Below are 21,067 nucleotides of genomic sequence, written 5' to 3' on the forward strand. Positions count from 1 at the left end.
ATTTAATTTTTCAAACTGAAATGCTGTGCAGTATCAAGTCCCATGCCCTACAGAAGTCTATTACAGGAATACAATCACCTTTATCAAACTTGTAATCTCATTTTACAAACTATTTAGATATGATCTATTTTCTATGAACTCATTTCAATTTACATTAATTATATTACCCACCTTATATTCTTAAGGAATCAAGTACAATATCAGATATTTCATTATCTTGCCCAGGATCCATATCAGACTAACAGGACAACTATCCAGGTCATCCCATTTGCCCCCTCCCCCTTTTTTTGAAAAATTATATTCCCACCAAAGCCATTAGCTGTTTTCTAGTCTTCTGTAACTTCCATAGTTTTCCAAAAGTTACATCAATTGTGCAGCAAGCTCCTGAGCCAGCTCTTTTAAAACTTCTGGATGAAAGTTATCTGGGCCTGATGATTTAAAAATGCCTGACCCTGATAGACTCTGTTTATCATCTCCTCCTGAGATAAGAGTGGAATGGAAAATGTTATCATATGATATGACTGCATCAATTATTTCTCCCCCCTCAAATTTCCTAACATTATATAGATGTACTTATTCCAGTGAATTTTATTTTCTTTATACAATCTATCAGTGAATGGACTACATAAAACATATCTATGCAAAAATGTCAGTGTACTGACCAGTAACAACTCATAAATCACTTGTCCAAACATGTTATATATTGGACTTACACAAAGCTTATGCTCATTATAGGGCATCAAGTACTGGCTGGGACAAGTTCTCCAGCTATAAAACATGACGTGAAAACAGATATATTGATGCCTGAGTCCTTTAATATACGCTTTTTTAGCTCATTTCACATTATCATAAAAAAGGAGTACGACAACTTTTGGGGTGGAGAGTGGGCAATGTGTCCTTTCAAAAAGCACACACTGTGCTTTTAACTTGAGGAATCTCTCCCTGTGATGATTTTACAAAATCTTAGTGCAGCTGAACAATTAGCAGTAACACTTTCTAATTACACTGAGCATTCTGACATATGCATGCTATCATGTAAGACTTGTTTTAATGTTAGACAAACGTTAAACAGCACGTTCATATACATCTAGCCAGCCACCTATATATGGACCTAGCTATTTAACTATCCAGGCACAGCAAGATTTCCAAATTACCAGGTTTACAAGCTATCATGAAATTATGTCTAAATGTAACACCCTCCACCTGTAGGGATATTCTGCACCAAAACATTAAAAATTCTACAATTTTTTTTTTATTAAAAAACCCCACTACATAGATTACCAAAACAATTGAAACTGGCATTATTATTTCAAAATACCTGTCAGCAATTATATCCAACAATACAGACACAAACATTTCTCCAGGGCTGTGGCCACACTTGGACAAAACTTCGAAATAGCCATGCTATTCGAAGTTCGAAGATTACTAATACCTCATTAGCATTAGGATGCTTCTGAATGCTCATGGCTCAGTGCAGCTACACGGGGGTCCTTTTCTAAAGGACCCTGCACATTCCGAAATCCCCTTATTCCTCTCAGCTGAGGGGAATAAGGGGATTTTGAAATGTGCAGGGTCCTTTCAAAAGGACCCCTGTGTAGCCGCGCCAAGCCAGAGGAATAAGGGGATTTCTGAATGTGCGGGGTCCTTTCGAAAAGGACCCCGTGTAATCACGCTGAACCCCAAGCATTCAAAAGGGACACTTTTGAAGCGCCACAGCCGGAAGCATCCTAATGCTAATGAGGGGCTGAATATTCAATTCAGCGCCTCATTAGTAATCTTCAAAATGGCCATTTGCATGGCCATTTTGAAGTTTTGGCCAAGTGTGGCCACAACCCAGAAGTAGAAAGTTAAAGAGACCCCTATGACTACCCAGTTCCTGCTTCTCTGCCCACAGCCCATTGGCAGACCAGACACGTGCATCCCCCTCCTTCTCAAGCCCAACCCTGGCCTAGATATCCACACTCCCTTGCCCTTGTACAACTCAGCCCTGAGCCCTGCCTTGCATAGACATCAACACCCCTTTCCCCATGACAGCCCAGCCCTGAGCCCTCACTTTTCCAGATACCTGAACCATCTCTTTTCCTGGAGCCCAATCCTCCCCCTAATACTTGTACTCCTTTTCCCATCTTGGCCAGACATCTGCACACTTCTCTCCCCTCAGAGCCCAGCCCTGGATCCCACCGTGCCCAGACACCTGTTAACCTCCTCCCACCACTCCCTGAGCCCAGTTTCCTGTGCCCTGACATCTCCTTCCCTAAGGACATGCTGGGAACTCCAGCTGTCCCTTTCTCCAGCAGTGTCTCCTGTGCGTGAACCGGGCTGAGTGGAATCCAATGATCCCTAGTAGCAATGCTAGCACTGAAGACTCTTTCTGTATGGAAAAGGAAATACTGCATGTACATTATTTTCTGCAAAAAAAACTCTGCAGTGTGCAGTGATGCAGAACTACCCCAGAACCAATCCTGAACATGGAAGGCAAGTAACATATTTAGCCAAGGCATTTGACACTGTCACTTGAGTTTTTTTTTTTTAATTAACCTGACACGTTAAGAATGTTGTATTCATTTATTTAATTGTAAACACCATAACCACATGAAAAAAATCCAATACTTATTTTAATTATAACTTCGTCTCTAGATGTTATTGACTATTCACTTGGAAGAGTAAGTTTTAATTTCAAATTCATTTTAAGTTACAGAAGCACAAATCAATGTTTGAAAGTATTAACCTCTTGCTGTTTTCATGTTCATGTCCTTTAAAAATACCAACATTTAAAAATGTGTTCCTGGACCAAGCAACACTTCAATCTGGAGCTACAATAATTTTTCAGGCCAAGTTTTAAATCCCTGACAAAAATAGGGAATGGAGACTTAGAAATACTGATATGTTAAAATATGTGCCAATGGTACTGCTAAAATAATGGAAAACAAATGTCCTGCCAAAAAAGGAACAATTGTCTGCCTTAATTTCTATTGCAGTCATGTGTATATTTATGCAGCTTACAACTGCTAGCCCATGACTAATGAAACGGTCAGGAATAACAGAATACATATGACGCAGTCTCTATTCAGCTCTCTCTATTATTTATGACTTTCTCTCCGCTTGTACTACCACCATATTTTCCATAATGCACTTCTTAAATATGCTTTCATTACTTTTCAGTTTTTAAAAAGTAGGTATTACAGGTGTTTTCAGTATATTTTAAAGCACATCACTCCACATGGGGGTCCAAATATTTTGGAAAGAAAAGTTGGGGAAAGCAGTGTAAAAAATTATTATTTTTCTTCATTGGGTAAAATGTGGAAGGCAAGCGTGCGCACATACACACGCGCACACACGCGCACAAACAAAATGCCTGGTCACAAGAGACTGTCAACTAGGTCAGCACACTGTACCATTTAGAACAGTAGTTGGGATTTCTGAGTTCTATGAGCAGCTCTGTTGCTGACTCCTCTGCTGCAGGAGAATGTGCCACTATACAAGCACAATACAAATGGGTATGGGGAAGTTAAAAGGGAAAGGTGTCTTACAAATTTAGCAAAGGAACATTTGTGTAATTAATTTCCAGCATGGGGAACTAGGACCTGGTCTACACTAGGGAACAACGTTGATCCCAGATACGCAATTCTAGCTATAATTGACATAGCAGGATCAACTTTGTTCCATGGTGTAGATCAAGGCTCTTCAGGCTTGAGCCAACATCCCATACTCTGTGCAATAGCATGAAGTACCAGGGTAGACGGCCAAGACCAAAGGGATTGATTTTGCTGCATCTTTATTGACATGGCAAAATCAAAATCCAGCAGATCAATCGGAGCATGTTGAACCCACAGTAAGTATAGATAACTCTAGGAAAGGAAACAGAATGGGTTAACGAGGGAAAATGAACCATAATTCATTAGCAATCACAACAGAAATGACAACCTCAGCTGTGATGTAACAAAATATCAAAAATATTCTTGTTTATCATCATAAAGTAAAAGGTGGAAAGAGAAACTGGTCACAATAAGATAACACAAAACACTCTCTTGTGTTTGATAAAAGCAATCCTAAAATAAGGCAAATGGATCTACAATCTCGCTTTGGAACTTGCGTAACGCTGGCTGGTATTAATGAACAACTGAAAATGAAAGAATGTGCACTAGCTAGAGTAAATATTGAAAAAAATACAAATAAAAAGGATGATTCAGATGCCCAGACTGGGACTCCTAAGAAGCATGTTTTATTAACCACATACATAGACACTTAACAGCACTGTGGTTTGAGTCACTTTTGAAGATACATATTTAATTACAGTTTGCTATTCCCAAAATATTTTTAGTTTAAAAAAAAATTAAGCTGAACAGAGAGAAGAGGCCTGAAACAAAGTTTAAAAACATGAAATATATTTTTATTACTATTAGCCTTCAGGACTGCGCATGTTCTATATCTGTAAATAAAGAAAGCTATTGTACATTTGGCCAAGTTTCTCTAAATTATACACAACTATGGTATCACAAATATTGGTGATGGACTTAAATGATGCCCCTTCTTGGAAGACTGGTATATTATCAGTCTTAGGCTACGTCTACACGTGCACCCAACTTCGAAATAGCTTATTTCGATGTTGCGACATCGAAATAGGCTATTTCGATGAATAACGTCTACACGTCCTCCAGGGCTGGCAACGTCGATGTTCAACTTCGACGTTGCTCAGCCCAACATCGAAATAGGCACAACGAGGGAACGTCTACACGGCAAAGTAGCACACATCGAAATAAGGGAGCCAGGCACAGCTGCAGACAGGGTCACGGGGCGGACTCAACAGCAAGTCGCTCCCTTAAAGGGCCCCTCCCAGACACACTTTCATTAAACAGTGAAAGATACACAGAGCCAACAACTAGTTGCAGACCCTGTATATGCAGCACAGACCCCCAGCTGCAGCAGCAGCAGCCAGAAGCCCTGGGCTAAGGGCTGCTGCCCACGGTGACCACAGAGCCCCGCAAGGGCTGGAGAGAGAGTATCTCTCAACCCCCCAGCTGATGGCCGCCATGGAGGACCCCGCTATTTCGATGTTGCGGGACGCGGATCGTCTACACGTCCCTACTTCGATGTTGAACGTCGAAGTAGGGCGCTATTCCCATCCGCTCATGGGGTTAGCGACTTCGACGTCTCGCCGCCTAACGTCGATTTCAACTTCGAAATAGCGCCCAACACGTGTAGACGTGACGGGCGCTATTTCGAAGTTACTGCCGCTACTTCGAAGTAGCGTGCACGTGTAGACGCAGCCTTAATGTATTAAAAATACAGGCCACGCTTCTGACAGAAAAACTGAAATGTTACAAGTAATTTGCTGCCAACTATGTATATGAAAGAAAAGCACTTGAGCAGAGTGGCTAAAATCTGGTAAGAATTGGATGTTATTTACACCCCATTTTTTTACTGTAAACCAGAAACATTTTAATTTTTAAAAATCCATTTAAAATAAAATTTGAAGTTACCACAAATTTTACTAAGGCTTAATCTTCTGTCAAATAATTGAAATTAAATAGCAAACAATGTCCACATAGTACAGACTTAAAGTTTTATAGAAAGTCACACCATTAAAATGGTGAAAGTCAGTTCCTGTCTAATCACCTGGAGCAAGAATGTGTTGAAGAGCTCAACAACCTTTTGACAGCAGCTGAGAATATTTCCTCAATTTCAGTTCATTTAACTACTTCAGTTGAGTGACTTGTACATGAAAAGCTTGAGATGCCACTTGGGATTTAAAAAAGCATGAAATGCTGGAGATAAAGCTTGAGAAACTGACTAAGGCAAAAATGAGGTCGGAAGATGAGATCTGCTACAGGTTTCTAATCTGACGCTCTCCGGACCTGACCGGTGCTCGACAAGACAATTTGCCGGACCACAGGAAGTCAAGATTGTTTAGCACATTACCAACACTTCCACTGCTTACTGTGCTCTTAGAAGACATTTAAGAGTAAAATTACAGATAAATAACTGCACAGAACACAAAGCCAGGACTGGTGGCTGGAAACACTTTATGGGAAATTTGGCCATACCCAGGATAAGCAGTCATCTGGGTAATTAAAATGCCGAATTATGGATGTTGCCAAATGAGAGAGATCTAGATCAGAGAGGCTCAACCTGTAGCTCTAAAATCTTGAAGGACCTGGTGACTAGAACAACCAGTTCAATCAGCTAATTATTGATATTACTACTTTGTTTAATAAAAATTTTGAAATGCAAAAATGTTTATCAAAACATGTTCTTTTTTTCCTTTGTAAGTGGAACATTCAACATAGGTTTATTTAACCAATACGCTCATCCCTCACTATATGAGCACAATTGGTTCCCAACTTTGTGCTCGTAGGTGAAAACTTGTGAGAGGAGCACTAAATTACCACTAAAATAAATGTAAAAGTCTCTGATTGGTTCCTAGCGCTCCTAATAGGGGGAAGGAGTGGCAGCATGCAGCTTGGGGGTAAGTGAATCTGGGGGGGTGGTGTTGGAAAAGGTGCAGTACCTGTGAGGGGTGCGGTGAGCTGCGGGCTTCCAGGCCTGGGTAGGTAATGGGAGCAGGCAGGGCTGGGGGGTGCGTGGGGAGGTGCGGGCCAGGAGTGCTCAGAGCAGGCCAGGTGGGGCTGCGGCTCTCCCTGTGCTGGCTAGAGACCCCGTGGCTGGCTCCACTCCAGCAGTGGGGCTACGGGTTTTCCTACGCACCGGCCAGGGACTCCACAGCCGGCTCAGCTCCAGCCGCGGGTTACCCCTTGACCCGGACAGGGACCCCACGGCTGGAGCAGAGCCAGCTGCAGGGCTGCAGGTTTCCCCATGCCCTGGCCAGGGACCCCATGGCTGGCTCATATAAGCGGGAGAAGTTCACTCTTTTAGTAAACAAAGGTAAGTATTTATGTCCCTCTTTTTAGCGAGTACTCGTAAATCAAGTACTCATTAAGTCAGGGATAAGTGTAAAAGAAAAGAGGGCTATTCTAGGCATTTTAAATTGAATTTTAATTTTCATCCACATGCAGCTGGACACAAATCACAAGTAAAAAAAAAATAAATTATCTAAGAAATAAAAAAGACATTCACTGTTTTTACTCAAACACTATACAAATTAAGAATCCAAATTATTATAAGCCATATTATTTAAATAAACGTGTATATATAGTAGATATTCCTAATCAGCAAATGTAACTCAAATTATACCAACCAATAAGAATCAATTTTTTTTAATACAAAGTAACTAGAAAGGGCAAATGGAAAGCAAAATTAAAATATGTTATTTAAAATGAGATATCTTTCTAATTCAAATCTGTGATTAAACTACCTCTTGAAAACAATATTAAAAGGCATTCTAAGCTTAGCATCCCTAGGTGTAGCAGGAAAATGGCAGACAACTTTGAAGTAAAGTTTTGTTGGATTCCTGAGAACAATGCAAAACATTGAACTGTTATCCCTGAGAGTACCCTGAAGACAACCCATTCTCCCTGCCTCCTGGCTAAAGTTCCCCACTCAACTGTATATTGTTCCTGGCCACACCCTCTGCTGTCTTAACCAAAATTCAATCAAATCATCTAAAACAACTGGCCACGTTTATTGTTTCAGGAACAGAAAAGCAACAGTGCAATAGTAATAAATGAAACAAAATCTGCCTATTTAAAACATCAGCTTTACATAACATCAGCAAGTGTTTATTCTCAAGGCATTTAAGCCTGAGTAATACTCCTACTTTGTAGTCTGGATCCCAGTTCCATTGTACTAACAAGATGAGTATTTTATACCAAATGGATACCAGTATGCATACTTGTGCAGCTAAAAGCCTAGAGGAAGCCAATAGGCTGCCAATACCAGGATAAAATTTTACACAAAAATCAATATTCTCCTCCCTTCCAATATATAGTAAATAGGAAATCCCTTAGCTTTTTCAAGTAACTTTTACTCAAAAGGTTAAAAAAATACTTAACTACATTCAAAATATAATAAAAGAACTTTGCATCCATTAAAAATAAACCATTAATGGGGCCAATGTAGCAATATCATACAAACCAAGAAGTGAAGAATACTGTACCCAACTGCAGCTTCAAGGGTCGACAGTGTTAATTATTCAATTCATAATATTAGCAACTAATATCCCTCTTCTTTTTCAAAAAGTGCCATTTGATCTTTAATGAAAACAAGCAGCCCAGGCATATGTATAAAATCATCTCCAAAAATTGTGTTTAAAGCAGAACATAGACTCCTAGCATCATGTTCAATAATTAGTTCAGGGGTGATTTAGTGGTAGGGCCCCCACTGAAATCAACATCATCACTTCCTCATGTTCTTTGGAGATCTCCCAGGCAAAAGATTGCTGCATAACTTATGAAAACCTCATAGGATCACAGTGCATGTTGTTATGAGGCAGCAGACAAAAAACCATGAACATGGAAAGCTGCAACCTTCTTTTAACTTGCAGGACTATTACCAAAATGAAATACAGCTGTCATAATTTAAAGTTCCTATGGACTTTAATCTGTTTACCTGTTTAAGATCTGGAAATAAACTACATTTATCAGAAGTTCACAGCAAATCATCTTTTTTTAAACTAAATCCAACCCTTTTTATACAATCTCTTATCACAGTGCAGCATTATTTTCCTGCTAGATCATGCTATTTAAATTGCAAGTGGTAAGAGAATTCTCAGCAACCAGTCAAGCAATTTGTGTGTATAATCTACATATGAAATCATAAAGAACTTCTAATATACCACAAGTCAGACTTTATGTAAAACTTCTATGTGCCTAACTAAGACCTTAAATACAGAAAAGCGTAAGCCTTTGAGATACAAAATGTACTGCTCTTACACAAAATAAATGCTTATTGATTATATACATTATTGATTACATAGTACCAATTAAACGACTTACATGCTTTCTATACCAGTCGGACCATATGAAAACCACCCATCCATTCCTGGAGAAAGTTGCTTGGTTAAGACAAAAACAACGAGAAATCCTGTGGCACCTTATAGACTAACTGATCTATTGGAGCATAAGCTTTCATGGGCAAAGACCTGCTTCATCAGCTGTCTGTTAGGACAGTTAAAGCTAACAAAGAAAATAATAAGCCGTCTTTGAGAGATTTTCACCCTCCAATACGCAGCAATTCTCACTATTTCATGCTAGATATCATGAAGTTACTCCCATCTTGGTTAAGAAGCTTAATTGTTAGTTCCAGCCAAAAACGCTTTAATCCATCTAGATGAAGACTTAAATTATATAAACACGGTTAATATAGGAGATTTATTAATTGCTCAAGAGGCTGAGTGATGCACGAGTGTATCAGATGGAGGTCTGCATATCATAATGATGAGTTAGACTTAACCTGAACACAGCAGAAATCACAGAAGATTAGGGTTCAAAGAGAATTCAGGAGGGTGTGTAATCCAACCCCCTGCTCAAAGCAGGAACAACCCCAACTAAATCATTCTAGATAGGGCTTTGTCAAGCATGGCTTTAAAACCTCTAAGGATGGAGATTACACCACGTCTTTTAGCAATCCATTCCAATGCTTCACCACCCTGCTAGTGAAATAGTTCCCCTCTGCCACTTGAGACCATTGCTTCATGTTTTTCTCTGTCACCAGCGAGAACAGTTTGTCTCCTTCCCTTTTCAGGAACGCATCTCATCTTGAAGAGTGAAATGTCGTCTTCTCTGTCTCTCACTGTCTGTCCTCTCATCAATTTGGAACTCTAAAAAGCTCTTCATCTACTGCTTCTTGAATTCCTTACATGCATTTAGTATCAGAGGGGTATAGCAGTGTTAGCCCACAACCACACACACATCAAGAGGTCTTGTGCCACCTTAAAGACTAACAGATTTATTTGGGCATAAGCTTTCATGGGCAAAAATCTGCTGTCAGATGCATGGAGTGGAAATTATAAAGTCAAACAAATATACTGGCACAGGAAAAGTCTTGCCTGCCATGCTAGGCTCTGTACTCTGTCTCCATTTCTGCCTATACTTATGACAACCTTTTGCAATCTATCATTCATCCTGCTCTGACTACTCTTAATTGCGCCCTACTTGCAGATTCGCAGCATGGCTTACACTTGGAACAGCCTCCCCACCTTTCCAAAGGCCCACCTGGCAATGAACAGCTTCCCTCTACTCAATCAGACCCCTTAAGACAAAATATTTTTTCTTCTCATATTGTTATTACATTGATTCTCACCCATAGTACCACACCACTAATATTTTACTAAGAAAGATTAAGGGCCTTGGGGCAGTAACCTTATATTTCACAGTGTTTTGAAAAGCATTAGAAATACTGTTTCTGCTAAATTATTTCTAATGAATAAGAATGAACACGTGCACAATGCTCAGCTGCAAATAGTATCAGATCTGACTTGAAATCTGAAGAGGGTATATAATTTTGGGAGTTGTCTAAGGAACTGAAGAAAATTCTAGAAACATCTTGAATCACAACTGGTTTCCTAGACATACTATACAGCACACAAACTAATTAAACATTTTTCTGTTCTGAAAAAAACACTCCAGTGTGTACCATGTTAATGTCTACTTGCATCAGTAATACTGGAAAAGATCTATGCAGAGAGAAGTTTAGCTTTAACTCTAGTTAACCACATGAATGCTGGCAAAGCAGTGAGACAATATACTTTATATTTAGTACTCTGATACATTTAATCTGTTTAGCTCACCTATAAATGGAATGGATGCCAAGGAATCGCCAGGTGGGCTGGAACCTGATGCTTTCCTTTCTTCAATCCTTTTTATATGTACCTCTCGACGGGCATCATTAGGTAACCAACAGGTAGTGTCTGAGACAGCTTCCTGGTCATTTACTGCTAGGATGTAGGATTGGTGTCTCAGAGGCTGTGGAGTCTGGTGACCAGAAGGAGATTTTTCCCGCAAGATAACTGAGTCTTTGTCATTTTCCAAAACATCTTGTTGCCAAATTTCAGGTTCTTGTGCATTTTCCCTTTCAAAATCTGGAACCTTTTGTCTAACAGAAACATCTAAGTTATCAGAGGTAGCTGAGCTCTCACTCATCTGTTGAACAAGTTTGGCAGAAGCTGCAGTCGAAGTAGAGGGTTGGCTGCTCTTACCAATTTCTCTTTTGTGGTCTGGGGCACTTTCTCCTCGGATTCTTGATTGCTGATTTAACAAACCACTTTGATGCAAGTGATTTACTGCTCTTTGGTCTTTGGCCACTATATCCAGGCTCTGGTTAATGGGAAGTGACAATTTTTCTGCATAGGGAGCTGAGGTCTTCAAAGAGTTACTTCTAGAACTTTTGGCTATCACAAGAGACTTTCTCTCTTGTGAAGCAGTTGTAGGCTTTGAAACTCCACCAGCTACTTGAAAATCCCTAGTAGGTTGCAGTGCTTTTACATCTGATGGAACTTTCTGGAACTGAGAAGCAGATGTAGAAGCTCTACTGACTTTTCGTCTCTCTGAATTATAAGCACCTGGAGCCACAGAAAAATGTGGGCCTCGAAGAGACATGTGAAATGCATGCTGCCTAGATCTTTCATAAATACCTCGTCGATCATCTTGCTCAGTAAATCCAATCCATTTGTAAGTGTTTCTTCTGTCTCCATTTGAATCTGCCACAAGATTCTCAGCACGAAAGTCTTCTGTTTCACTTTGCTTGCCAAGGTAATCCCATGACTGAGTTCTGTGGTTCCTAGAACTAATAGACGGCGAAGTTAATGCATCTTGTGAAGCACTTCTTGGCCATTCTTTCATCAAAACAGGATCTTCAAGTCTTTCCTGGGACACACTCCGTTGTCGGATCTGAACAGACTGTGGCACTCTATCATGAGAGGTGCTTCTGCGTCGTACCTGTGAAACGGTGCGATTTGGCATCACCTGATTATAATCAGTTGTGTTTTGAGAGGCGGCTCGCAAACTATCCAATCTTTCCTGTATTGTTCGGCAGCCATACATGTGCAAACGTCTGTTATCAATGTACTCTTTGTAGGTTTTGTAGTTTTTCCAGTCTATATGCTGGTGGGAATTTGGAGAACTATAATGATTAGCAGAGATTGGAGCAGAACCTGCAAGAGGTCTAGGGCTTGAGATCCCTTCTGGATGTCCTCCATAATTTCCAGATTTACTTGTTATACCAGTGGGATCTACTGGCCTTGTAATTGGAGTCTGAGGAAGTACAATGGCAGTGGACACTGAAGATGGTGGTGATGTGGTCCGTGCTTTTGTTTTTAAAGAGGTTTGATCCTTTAAGCCATACCTCACTTCCTCCGTCCTATGTGATGGACTAGTATGAGCGGTTCTACAGGATGGCAAATCTACAACCTTCTCAGAAGGCACAACAACTGTCCTTATGGTTTCATTGCAAACACACACAGCTGTATTTGATTTTGCAATGTCAGTTGGTGACGGAGGCACTTGTATTTCCATTCTATAGGCCCTGTCTGGCTGCATCAATGTCCGTACTGGTCTACTGGTTTGCTGCTTGCTTAATGATGAGTCAGAAGGTGGCACGTCTACAGATTGTGCTTTTACAGAACCTGTGGATGTCAGTCGAGGATAACATATTGGTGGTGGTTCAGGAATGTTGTGAGCATTGCCACTGTAGGCTTCATTGCCTTTCAGGTAAGCATCTTGGGAATATGCCTGTGGATCGACCATGAGAAAAAGTGTTAATTCACAGAAAAGAGCAATGGAAAGATCAGCAGACTGTGCCCCTTCTCTTGCAACTGCAGCATAAAGTCAATAGAAAGAGAAGAGCTTTAATATTAAATTCATACTACATTTCACTTTAATGATAGGCCAGTTTAAAAATGTATAAAATAGTATATTTCTTCCCTTAGCACTCCCTTGCTGTTTGGAAACTTAGCATATGAAGTCACTACAGAAAAGGAAAAAACAAACAAAAAAAAAAGAAACACACTTTAGAAACCAAGTGAATTAAAAATTTCTAGAAATTAATGCAGGTAGATGGTTTGTGAACACAAACTGAAGGATCAATTTTTCTCTCAATTTGCTTCAACCATATTACTGTGAATATTCCTCCCTTTTAAGCTGCTTGATGCTGGGAGCTAGGATTTCATAGCAATCGACAGGTTAAATGGCAGTATAATAAATGTAACTAACACTAGAATATTCTCTGGTCTCCTGACACATAAAAAAGCAGATAGCATTTGTATAAGCATCTCCCTGAAATATAGATTCTCATATGTAAAAGGCATGTTTTGCTCAATATAAGATGAATGAACTTCAGTGACTGACAACATCACTCTTTAATAATCTTACCCATCACAGAAGGCATTTCAATAAATGACACTATTATAAAAATAGTTGCTTAAACTGACAGATATAAATAACAAAATACATGGATATCTACTATTGTCTATATATCATCATCGTAAAATACAAACTACAATTTCAAATTAATTTGTTCATTATGGTTTAACAATTCACATCTTACCTTGTGTTTAACAGCCTGACTCCTAAGGAAAATGGTTAGATTACTTTTTGCATGTTTCATAAGTCTCCCTTTTGCATCAAGAGACATTTCCGTAACCATTGCAAAACTAACAGCATATATACAAAATCAAAGTCAAGCATCATTTAAACACTACCACGTTATTTTAAAACTTTAGCATGACTTGTTTTAGTTAAAATGTGATGAAAGAGCTGACAATTCTGATCTTCCCAATGCAGTAAATGGCTAAAATGATTTCCCAGCTCTTTTATATGGTTTAGGTGTGGTATCATATTACAGCATTTCCTGGTCATATCAAACATGCTCAATTCAGACAATCAACGTGCCTTGTCTTAGCATTAGACAGGTTGTAAAAGCCCAAGTGCAGCCATAAACATAAGATTGAGAGCAAAGTACTGAAGGGGAGGGCGAGGCACTTAAAACACTGCCGCAAAACACATTATGTTGAGCATTAGTTAAGGGCAGAATATTAAAGCAAACTGAGAAGAAAAGAAAAGAAAAAAAAAATCAACCAAGTAGCACAGGCATACACTACAAATTAACAGGGTTATACAATATAAAGAGAATTCAGCTGACCAGAATATCTAGCTCATTTCCAGCAACTTGCAGGCTTTAATATTGTGGCTTCTTACAAATCTTAAAAAAAAGCATGCCTTACAAAAAAATCAGAGAAATGGCTACTGTGTACGTTTCTTACCAGTGCTGTGACATCCTTTGTAAACTGCAGCTGGCAGAAAATAGGAAAACATAGTAAAATCTGCTTATAGATGTAAAGACAGAATTATATTGCCATACTGATGCTGGATACAGCAAGCTAAAAATACATCTAATACCAATTTCTCTGGAAGGTACCAATAGAGGTAAAGGGCAGTGGAGTATGAAAAAATAACTTCAGGTTCTTTGCGGGTATGTCCATCTCCTGCTTCTACCTGTTTCTTGCATTTGTTCTCTCCCCATCCCAGAAAGCAAAATACGCTTGTGCCATGCTGTATTGGTGCATCTTTACTGCTGCATGCTGAGTGCTCTGGTTGTGTGTAACAAGGCTTCCCTTCCACTAGAGCAACATTACTGTCTCATCTCCCCTGAGCTGCTACCATCCTTGCTTCCAGATGACGAAATGAGGTCTTCATCATGCATATGAAACAGTGCACCCTTTCCCTACATATATCTGAACATTATCACAAGCTGTCAGCTGACTGCAGCTGCTTTCACACTATGTATCTGAAATTAGAGGGATGATTCTGCAGAAACATTCTCCCCATGTGATTATTTTCATCTTTTTCACCTCTCACAAAACAGGAGCATGTTGTGTTTCCATTAAATGTTGCACCCTAATAGGTGTTCGTTCGTTTGTTTGTTTGTTTTTCTGGTGGGGGGGAGAAATCTATGTTTTTTTCTGTATAGCAGAATATATAAAAATATAGCAATGCAAGATTTTTATAAGTGGCTATTTAGGATTATGACAGGCTCTGAATAAGATTTTAAAGAAAGAAATGGGGAAGGGCATCCAAAAGAATACAAATGAAACAGACTATTATCATGCAAAAATAATTAAGACCAGGGATCATATCAGTTTGTAAGATTAAAAAACCCTATAATGTAAAATAATTCTCCTTCCGCAACTAACTCAATATTAACGTTTTCCTTATAAAATAAATTGTAAACTGCTGGAGCTTGCATCTATGTACAAAATATTCACCACTGACAATGCTTCATTAACTTTGGGGAAAAAATGTTAAGATCTAAGATAACAAGATCTGGAGATGCCTCCCATTACAAATTACTGGAAATGTTATAATTATGTACTGACAGAAACCTGGATGCTGAAGTATGAACAATATGCTTCAGAAGATAACTAAATGTCTAATGATGCTCAACATAGAACTAATACCTTTAAAAAAAAACATATGCACATGAATGTATGTATCTATGATCATGGCTGCTTACTATTTGTACAAAGCAGACTCACTATTGTGAGGAAAGCAGAGTTGGCGAAAAAGGGCTCTGAGGGATTGGCGGAATCCCCAAATGAGCTAATTCAGTCCAAGCTTCATTTTCAGTGGGGGTAGGGGAAAAACAGTGAGGAGTTTCCACATTTGTGTTAATTAAATCCTTCCTTTTATAGTTCCAGTTATAGGCCTGCACAAAAGATTGCAACATTTAAGAAAATGAAAGCACTGCAATTTATTACTGTTCCAATAATACTATAAGATGAGGAAATGAATGAAGGAGATACTGGTTATATTATTATTTAGTCTGACAAATTTAAACTGGTTTAATCAGCAAGTCAGTGACCAATTTTACAAGCAGATTCAAGAATTAAATCAGAATCTACAGTGCGTTTCTATATATTTTCTGATATTTCTATTGCTATTCGCATTTTTCTTTCAGTCTTTTAGTTCCTTTTAGTAGTTTAATATGTGAAGGACAAACAGTGTCTGAAACTTGTTGCACTAAAAACTTAACGTTTACAAAAATGAACCAGTGTAGTTTAAATTACAGTAGTGGCCTTATGATTTTTAAAAGCACTACCCTCATGCAAGCACCTGATGCGAAGAGATGCCAAACACCTAGGAATGTACTGAGAGGTTAAGAAGCTCAACAGCCACAAAGATTCTCTTTTTAATTATTCAAAAGCACTGAAACTTTGTACACATTCCTACTGTCATACAAAGAAGACAAAGTTCTATGAAAGCATCCTATAGAACTGTAAGTATACTTATCCTGTAAATCTATAGCTTGACTTACACGGGAAACGCAGTCATAACTTGAAAGAAACCCTTAATTTCAATCAAGTTCAGTTAGAACAAACCTATGTCATAAAAAAATTCTATCCCTCTCCCTCATCTTCTGTCTGTTTTTGCTTGCATGCAAAACTTTTCAGGGCAGGGATTATTTGTACAGCACTTACCACAATGGAACTCTAACAGTATAAACATGCGGACAAGGGGCACCCAGTGGACATAATATACCTAGATTTCCAGAAAGCCTTTGACACGGTCCCACACCAAAGGCTTTTATGTAAATTAGGTGGTCATGGGAAAGGAGGAAAGATCCTTTCATGGATCGGGAATTGGTTAAAAGACAGAAAACAAAGGGTTGGAATAAATGGTAAATTTTCACAATGGAGGGGGGTAATTAGTGGTGTTCCCCAGGGGTCAGTCCTGGGACCGATCCTGTTCAACTTGTTCATCAATGATCTAGAAAATGAGGTAAGCAGTGAGGTGGCAAAGTTTGCAGATGACACCAAGTTGTTCAGGACAGTCAAAACCAAAAGGGATTGTGAAGAACTACAAAAAGATCTCAGCAAACTGAGTGATTGGGCAGCAAAATGGCAAATGAAATTTAATGTGGGTAAGTGTAAGGTAATGCACATTGGAAAAAATAACCCAAATTACACGTACAACATGATGGGGTCAAATTTAGCTACGACAGATCAGGAAAGGGATCTTGGAGTTGTAATGGATAGTTCTCTGAAGACATCCACTCAGTGTGCAGCGGCAGTTAGTAAAGCAAATAGGATGTTAGGAATTATTAAAAAAGGGATAGATAATAAGACAAAAGATATCATACTTCCCCTATATAAAACTATGGTACGCCCACATCTTGAGTACTGCATGCAGATGTGGTCTCCTCACCTCAAAAAAGATATATTGGCATTAGAAAAGGTTCAGAAAAGGGTGACTAAGATGATTAGGGGCTTGGAATGGGTCCCATATGAGGAGAGGCTAGAGAGATTGGGACTTTTCAGTCTGGAAAAGAGGTGATTGAGGGGCGATATGATAGGGGTATATAAAATCATGAATGGTGTGGAGAAAGTGAATATAGAAAAATTATTTACCTTTTCCCATAATACAAGAACTAGGGGACACCAAATGAAATTGATGGGTAGTAGGTTCAAAACTAATAAAAGGAAATTTTTCTTCACACAGCGCACAGTTAAACCTGTGGAACTCCTTGCCAGAGGAGGCTGTGAAGGCCAGGACTCTATTAGGGTTTAAAAAAAGAGCTCGATAAATTTTTGCAGGTTAGGTCCATAAATGGCTATTAGCCAGGGGTAAAGTATGGTGCCCTAGCCTTCAGTACAAGGGCAGGAGATGGATGGCAGGAGATAAATCACTTGATCATTGTCGTCTGTTCTCCTTCTCTGGCGCACCTGGCATTGGCCACTGTCGGCAGACAGGATACTGGGCTGGACGGACCTTTGGTCTGACCCAGTATGGCCATTCTTATGTTCTTATGTAAAACATAATACACTAACAAGATATCCATTTATTTTTGAAGTGTCCACTACATTTTTATGTCACTTGAGAGTTTAAAAAAAAACTAAAGTACAAACCCAATTTTACTTTTTCTGTGCAAAACTAATTATCAACAGCTACCGTAATGGGTCAGCTTTCAATTAAAACACAAAACTAAAATAATGTGCAGGCATAAGTGATTTCAAAGACTATCATGGTAAACTTTTTATTCTGAGAACTTGCACCCATTGGCCCCAACCCACAGACATGTTTGCATATGTTTAACTTTATGCACATGAAAATGATTCAATGGGTTCACCCCTGCACTCTAAGTTCCACGCATGTTAAATCACTTAACTGAGCTCTTGGCATGGTTTCTTGCTTCACCAGAAAACTGCATTTTCTTAAGATTGCATTTCTTTATTTATCTATTCCTTCCCTTCACCATTCTGGTCTACCTGGGGAGCGCTCCATGAGACAATTCTCTCTCCACACAGGAAGTGCATCTTACCATTCATCTTGCAGAAACTATGATTAGTTTATATGCGATAAGAATATACTGTACTCAAAGGAAGTCATTTCAATGAAAAAAGCCCAACATATTACTGATAGACAATATCCTATGAAACCAACACACTGACTAATCCTCTCTCCTTCCAGTGGTGAACATTGGGAAGAGTCTTGTTTTAATATTTAAATTCCTAAGCAACCCCCTCTAATTAATTTAAAATATAGCCTATATAAGGAATGTTTTTACTGCAAATAAATGTCACTTTAAATTGGTTGTTTATCTCTTGGAAATTATATTATCTAAACGTCGCTCTTCAGTGCTATAAAACAGGGTTTACTGTATTATATGTCTATCCTCTTCATTGCCTTGGCCCAGAACACCTACAACATACCCTTTCCCCAAGGGTTTGCTGGTAAACCTTTACATTAACTTCTGTAAGCAATAAGTGTTTGCTTTAACTCAAAAGGAAAAGCCTAAAAAACACTCCAAGAATACTGTCACAACATAAATGCTACTTGAAGATACCTACTCTCATAAAACTTTCCATAGTTTGAAAAGGACAATAAATGGCCATGCAAGATCAACATGGACCCATTAGTTTGAGGGAAACTACATGGTTCTGGTAATTAGTAAAATGAAACAGCCTTACACCACCAGCTGCGTAATGACCAAAGACAATTTACAATCCAGTCATAGTTGGATGTGTATGCAAAAGGGATGAGTATTTTAGGTTCACTTCCTCCTGGATGGGTTTGCATCACAAAAACACCATAACAGTTTGCAATTACTGGCTTTGTTGGCCTTCTTTCACTGACATTGACAGCCTCCACGGCATCTGCTATCCTAGTGCTCCTGTTCCACAACCCAAAACACTTCACTTGAATTTGTCCTTCTTATTGCAGCTATAGCTTAATAGGCAGACTCATTGTAATCATCATCAATAACCGTGGGCTCAGCACCCACTGGCGTCTGATGCCTCTCTCACTATTTCCTTCCATCTTTCCCTATCCAGTGCACAGTGGTTTGGTTTCTGTAGACTAACTCTGCACCAATCTACTACATCATCTATCCATTCTTTGTGGGGTCTGCCTCTTCTATTCGAACCATCCATTAGGCTGAATTCTAGGGTCTTGATTTTTCGTTCATCGTTCATTCTGCAAATAGCCAGACTGGAGAAGGGAAAAATCTTTCCTCTAGCCAACCTATTCTGGGGTCAATTTTTTTTTTTTTTAAATAACGTCGCCTTCCTCTGTAGCATCAGAGGTTGAGACAGCTAGTAACAGGACACTGGATAATGCATTCCAAAGCTCTGATGTAACACCTTGCATTCTCTATGTGCTCAGGAGCTAAGCCAGGTGGTGTCATGAAGAACTTTTTTCCCTAGTCATGTTGGCACTGGGCTTGGAGTTATTTTTTTTGTTTTCAGCTTCTTCTGCATCACTGAATGGACGTGGTTTGCTGGTATTATCAGGGTATATCTCATTTAATGTCCTGGCACTGGTACACCTTGATCCCTCCTACCAGCTGTCCAGGACGCAACAGTTTAGCTTCCTCTGGGCTGTAGTGTTTTGGTATAATTTTAGTTGCTGGGTTTAGTGTGTGTGGATGCTGTTTGGCACTAGTGGCCAATGATTAGGAGGTCAGACTAGATTAACTCCCTTAAACTCTACAGCCGTTTCTACACAGGCCACTTCCTTTGGAGGTGGCATGCTAATACACAGAGCGAAAGATGCTAATGAGGCATGGATGCAAACTCCCCATGCCTTGTCAGCATAACGTCACGTGATTTGGAGTCCGGAAGAAAATTTTTAGGAAGAAGGGGCCTCCGGAAGGAGAACTTCCTTCTGGAAGCCTCCCTGGGGCCACGCTTCTACACGGCGTTTTGGAGTCCAGAAGAACGGTCTTCCAGACTCCTAATCACATCACATTATTCTAATGAGGCATGGGGAATTTGCATCCGTTCCTCATTAGCATCTTTTGCTCCATGTATTAGCATGCCACTTCCGAAGGAAGTGGCCTGTGTAGAAACTGCCTGTGATTGAGAGCAACAGTGGGGAGTCTGCCTACCACCAAAAAAAATTGTTATTTTGGGGAGTCCTTATTCCTGACCTCTGTTCTCAATTGGAAAGCCACAATCAGTTCTTAAAAGTGAAATTTGACCTGAAAACATTGATTTGAACTTAATTTTGTTGCCCAGTCATCCAGTTTTACAAGATCCCTTTGTAACATTTTGCAAGCTGCCTTGAACTCAACGTTCTTGAGTAATTTTGTACACTCTGTAAATTTTGCCACCTCCCTGTTTACTCTTTTTCTTTCCAGGGCATTTATAAATATACTAAATGCACTTGTCCCAGTACAGATTCCTGGGGCACATCATTATTTACCATTTCGGTAACTGACTGTTTATTCCTACCCTTTGTTTCCTCTTTTTTTTTTAAATCAGTAACTCATTCCTGACAGGAAATGACAGTGCTCTTATCCCATGACAGCTTACTTAACATAAGAGCCTTTGGTGAGGAACCTTTTCAAACCTGTCTGAATGTCCAAGTCTTTTAACTTAAAATATGATGAAGCCACATTGCATTATAAATAGTTTTTGAGAGACTAGCAGTTCATTTGTAGCCCGTTTGGTGAGGAAGAGCACATTGCAATATGCTGTCATTTATTTAAAATGCTGAGATAATACTTTGTCTTTAGTGGGACACTAAGGCTATGTCTACACTAGAGGGTCATATCAATAAAACTGGCATTTTGATGACAAAACCCAGGCACTGTCCAGATTCCCAAGGTATTCTCTTGACAGTAAATCGACAGAACATAGCACTTTTATCAACTGCCATATCCTGCTCTCCACGAGACA

At 39.4% G+C, this 21,067-nt stretch overlaps 1 protein-coding gene across 2 annotated transcripts in view; it reads right to left on the bottom strand.

Annotated features, from left to right (window-relative positions):
• ARHGAP21 (Rho GTPase activating protein 21) overlaps window positions 1-21,067 on the bottom strand; it is a 201,294-nt gene that overhangs the window by 40,390 nt on the left and 139,837 nt on the right. The window contains exons 7-8 of one of the 2 annotated variants that reach the window (XM_074984886.1): window positions 14,153-14,182; window positions 10,685-12,623 (exon numbers count right to left, since the gene is read on the bottom strand). In XM_074984886.1, coding sequence (XP_074840987.1) covers window positions 10,685-12,623; window positions 14,153-14,182 — 1,969 coding nt within the window. The remainder of the gene's footprint in view (window positions 1-10,684; window positions 12,624-14,152; window positions 14,183-21,067) is intronic. The other variant, XM_074984887.1, reaches the window with a different exon arrangement.

The sequence above is a fragment of the Carettochelys insculpta genome, chromosome 2 (genome assembly GCF_033958435.1).
Source record: "Carettochelys insculpta isolate YL-2023 chromosome 2, ASM3395843v1, whole genome shotgun sequence".
Lineage (NCBI taxonomy): Eukaryota > Metazoa > Chordata > Testudines > Carettochelyidae > Carettochelys > Carettochelys insculpta.